Here is a 4732-nt window from a genome sequence, read left to right on the forward strand (position 1 = left end):
ATATATATATATATATATAATATATATATATATATATATATAATAATTTCAATGGTAATTAACTGTAATTAATATTGGTGGTGACCATCACACATCGCTCACGTGCGTGTGAATCTATCAATGAAGCCAGCGTGCGGGCTGTGAAACTGTGAAATAAGGCAATTAATTTCCCTCCTCTTAATAAGAGTCCCGCTTTAAATGCCGCCGCATCTCAAACAAGTTAATTGTGTCAATTTATGTTGAACTCGCGGTGACGTTTAATGTGGTTGAAATTTGGCACATCGGACATGAGGGATTATTATTGATCGTTATATTTATAAATTGGAGGTTATTATAAGGGCGAAACAATCAGCCCATGGCACCAATATCAATTACTTGCGTGTGGATGTCATAAGTGGAGATGGACACGCACACACACACACACACACACACACACACACACACACACACACACACACACACACACACACACACACACACACACACACACACACACACATATGCATATATATAGCGCAGATTCACTCGTCATATTCTCCTCTCCTGGAATACACACATCGAGGGCTGGACCAAATAGTTAGCACTCAGAAGACGCATTTAGAACGAAGTAGGGTGTGTATATATTATTGCAACGTGAGTAGCTTATTTCATTTGAGTTAATATATATGTGTGTGTAAGGTGTGATCAATCGATGTTCTATAAATTATAAAATCTAAATTTATTTCTTTAAAATCTAAATTTAATTTGTTAAATTTTCTTATAAAATTATATCGAGCCGCATATTTAAATATTTCTACAGCGGCAATAGCATATGGCAAATCCGCTTTAGCACAAGAATAATAAATAGAATGTTTCCTATAATATAGATGAAAGTACGTGTGGTGAAGGTGTGTGAGTTTGTGAATATACTACACACTTCGTGTTCTGTAGGTGTGACGATCTAGATAAGGTTGACTTCATCACTGAATCGATTAGGCTATCGATTAGGCTGTCGCTATGGGAAAGCTGGTCATCGTTCTCGTCGCCATCTTTTTGGTATGTTATAAAACTAGACTGCTAAGTATGAAAACTATTATTATAGACGCANATATATAAACGGAAGTTGAATGTCTGGTGAGAGGTCTACACTAATAATCTTCTCACTTTTCACCGAGATTTACGTAATACGTTTCCATAAGGAAATACAACATGCATGCGTGGTATACAGCACAGTAACAATTAGCTCAATTCGTTAAATGCGTTTTAATATAATTTCTCGTGTCATACATTTAAATAGGATTTCACGTGTGAGTATTTCTATACTATTGAACTTCACAAGAAGTCAAAACTATAAGCTTTCACTACGGAAATTGCTCAAATGCATGGTCGCAGCAATTCTGTATATAATGTGTTCGGTAGGTAATAAACATGGAACCACAAACGTTGTATAATGCTCCTACATCCAAGTATAAGCAAGGGACGTTTACCAATATCAATGTCCCGGACGCCATACGAATTAGTAAGCCATCCTATATAGTCAATTTAATAATCACGACTTAATAGACAATATAGTTTGATCAGGAAAGTTGATTAGTGGTCGTAATTTGGCACACCGACTATATGTGGTTTCTATGTGCACGTGGTATTTACATGTGCTTAAGCAATCTAGTTTGGTTAGCACTTTAAAATAGTTAATATAACTATTTTGTAGCGCAGTAGCCATAATTTCATCATTAGCTAACTGCACTAGCTATTAAAGGAGCTACCTATCAGGGCATGCACACTTACACAGTGTACATTAATTTATTGAATTAATCTATACTCATCACTGTTGAATATCAATCTCGGAGCAATAATATTTAATTCGCTATGGTAAAAATGTATTACATACGTTTATCTCTACATACGAAATTATAGTCAGATATACTGTTGATAATTACAATTACAATTGCACAATGAAGACAAGTAATACTCGAGTAGAGAAAGGAAGCGCACATACTGCAGAAATTTCACGTTACATGCATTAATTGACTGCATGTGCCCAGATGATGTGGTCGAAATTAACACGTGAATGCCGAATTCTGAAACGCCAAACAGCTAAATATAAACGTGAAACGATAGGAGAATTTTAACTACTGAGATTTCGACCGTTTCTTATTAACACATAATTGTTATAAACACTAGCAAATCAATCAATCAATCAATCGACCGATCAATCAATCAATCATTATTCATTCACTCAATCAGTCAATCAATCCATCCATCAACCAGTCGATCAGTCACGCAAGCAAGCAGATATTCAACCAACTAATCATTCAATTAATCAAGCAAGCAAATAATGAGGCAACCGTTAACTCACTCACTTGCTCGCTCACTCACTCACTCACTCACTCACTCACTCACTCATTCACTCACTCACTCACTCACTCACTCACTCACTCACTCACTCACTCACTCACTTCACTCACTCACATCACTCACTCACTCACTCACTCACTCACCATCACTCATCACTCACCTCACTCACTCACTCAACTCAATCACTCACTCACTCACTCACTCGATCAATTAATCACTCACTCAATCAATTAAATAATCAATCAATATCAATAATAATAAGCTATTCAACTATTCAAACAGTCAATCAACCATGCATGCAAGCAGTTAAGCAATCAATTAATCAGTCAATCAATCAATTAATTAATAAACCATTCAAGCAATCAATCAAATATGCAAGCAAACAATTAAGCAATAAATCAATAATTCACTCACTTACTCACTCACTCACTCAATAAATCAATCTATCTGTCTATCTATCAATCAATCAATCAATTAAACAGTCAATCGACCAATCATCAAATAATCAATCAACTATTAGTCGATCGATCAATCGTGAAGGCAATCAATCGACCAGCAAATCAATCAGCCGATATTGGTGAGCATGATGATCAGCTAGAATATGATGGCTTTCTCTTGGTCCGTGTCACTGTTCCATGAACTTGACGGCACGCCATAGCTGAACGGAGCCGTGTGCAAACCGTAGCCCGCGTATCTATCCGGCGCATTACGCACTGGTTTCCCTAGATGACCCTCCGTAGAGTTGTGCTTGTCAGCGTCTCCTTCGTGCTCTTCCACCTTGATAGCTGGTAGTGTGGAATCGATTGTGCCCAGGGCCTGCAGTACGCGAAATGGAAAACTCAACACAGGTGTAAGCACCCAGGATAGGTATATGCATATTGTTAGCCAGGCTACCGCTGCTCGCATGTGTGTGTGGATATTGAAGTGCCGCATCTTCTCGGTATACCGTACCATGTGTTTAAAATATGGGATAGACACCGTGAAACCACGTCCAAGCGGCTTACATACGGTGTCAGACGAAAATCTTTACAATTAAGCATCTTACAGACCGGGCGCAATAGACACTATCATATACAATGTCCGCTAACCATCTTGCTCGCAACGTCTAATAAAAATGATTCACAATGTCCAATGAACACATAATATCATCCTGAAGAAACACTAGGTAAAATTACTCATGTGTAAAATACTATGTATAATATGTATATTCGAAAGTAAGAGCTAACATAGTATGTATAACATGTATATTCGCAAGTAATTGCTAACATACTAGGTATGATAAACATCTTTCATGTCATCTCTAGGCACCTTTCTTACCAGTTATAAACGCCTTACATTTGCATGTAAGATAAAGACGTTACTTACCATACATTATAATAATCTTACGTACCATGTACAATAAACATCTTACATATTATGTATAATAAACACCATACGTGCCACATATATTGAACTCCTTACGTACCACGTATAATAAACCATATATATATATAATAATACATATATATATATATATATATATATATATATAATATATATATATATATATATATAGTATAGTAACGTAGAATAACCACGCATAATAAACCATATATATATATATAATATAATCAGGAGATTATAAATGGATTAGCTTCCATTTATAAGCTCCTGATATAATAACGGATAATTACCATGTATAATAATTACCTTACATTCTACATACAGTACGCACCTTATCTAATTCACTGACAGTGTGTGATCGCCTGTCCGACTGTCCGTCCGCTTCCGCGGCACGATCTCTCGACTCCTCGCCCGCAGAGATGTGAAACAGATCGTTCACGTACGTGGGCTCGCGTGCTGCTTCCCGCAAGGGAGAGCCACCACCGTTACTGACGGCGTCGTCGTCGCCTATGTCCTTATCACAGTTGTCGTAGTTGATGTAGTCGCCGTGTTCAATGTCGGCGAGCGCTTGATCGAGCGACGCCGTCGCCTCGCGCATCTCCGCGTCGTCCGGTACACGTGGCGCCCCCTCGCCGTCGTCGTCGTCGTCGGCGGCGACGCTATCACAGGTCTCGTACCGTCGCTCGTCGGCGTCGTCGTGGAAACCGGAGCCCGTGACGACGCCGACGTCGCGGCTGGCTGACGTGCGCACGCGCGTGATGTTCTCGTAGTGCGTCACCAGCTCGGGAACGTTGAACACGTGGTGCGGGTCGGGGCGGGGAGAGCGACCCGCACGCTCCAACACGGCATCGGACAGCGACCTCTGCTTCTGCTGCGGGACGCTGCGTGGCGCCCCCTGCCGGCGCACGCTGTCGTGCGAAAAGGATTTGATCCAGCCGGGCGCCTGTAGCGGATGCACGCGCGCGCCTGACGCGTCGTATAGGTTAGCGTGTCGCGGCCGGTCGGTGCGCAT

At 40.2% G+C, this 4732-nt stretch overlaps 1 protein-coding gene across 1 annotated transcript; it reads right to left on the reverse strand.

Moving 5' to 3' along the window:
• Positions 1-2847: 2847 nt before the first annotated feature.
• On the reverse strand, positions 2848-4732 carry LOC106812771. The gene is made up of 2 exons (XM_014816742.1): positions 4052-4732; positions 2848-3153 (listed from the first exon to the last, which is right to left on the reverse strand). Exons 1-2 carry the CDS (start codon positions 4730-4732, stop codon positions 2932-2934), a joined length of 903 nt encoding a protein of 300 aa, XP_014672228.1. The 3' UTR covers positions 2848-2931.

The sequence above is a fragment of the Priapulus caudatus genome, unplaced genomic scaffold, assembly GCF_000485595.1.
Source record: "Priapulus caudatus unplaced genomic scaffold, Priapulus_caudatus-5.0.1 Scaffold685, whole genome shotgun sequence".
Taxonomy (NCBI): Eukaryota; Metazoa; Priapulida; class Priapulimorpha; order Priapulimorphida; family Priapulidae; genus Priapulus; species Priapulus caudatus.

Coding starts and splice junctions, on each gene's coding strand:
- LOC106812771 (XM_014816742.1), bottom strand. CDS start 4,732: ATGCGCACCGACCGGCCGCGACACGCTAACCTATACGACGCGTCAGGC. Junction 3,154..4,051: donor CTGTCAGTGAATTAGATAAG/GTGCGTACTGTA, acceptor CGCGTACTGCAG/GCCCTGGGCACAATCGATTC.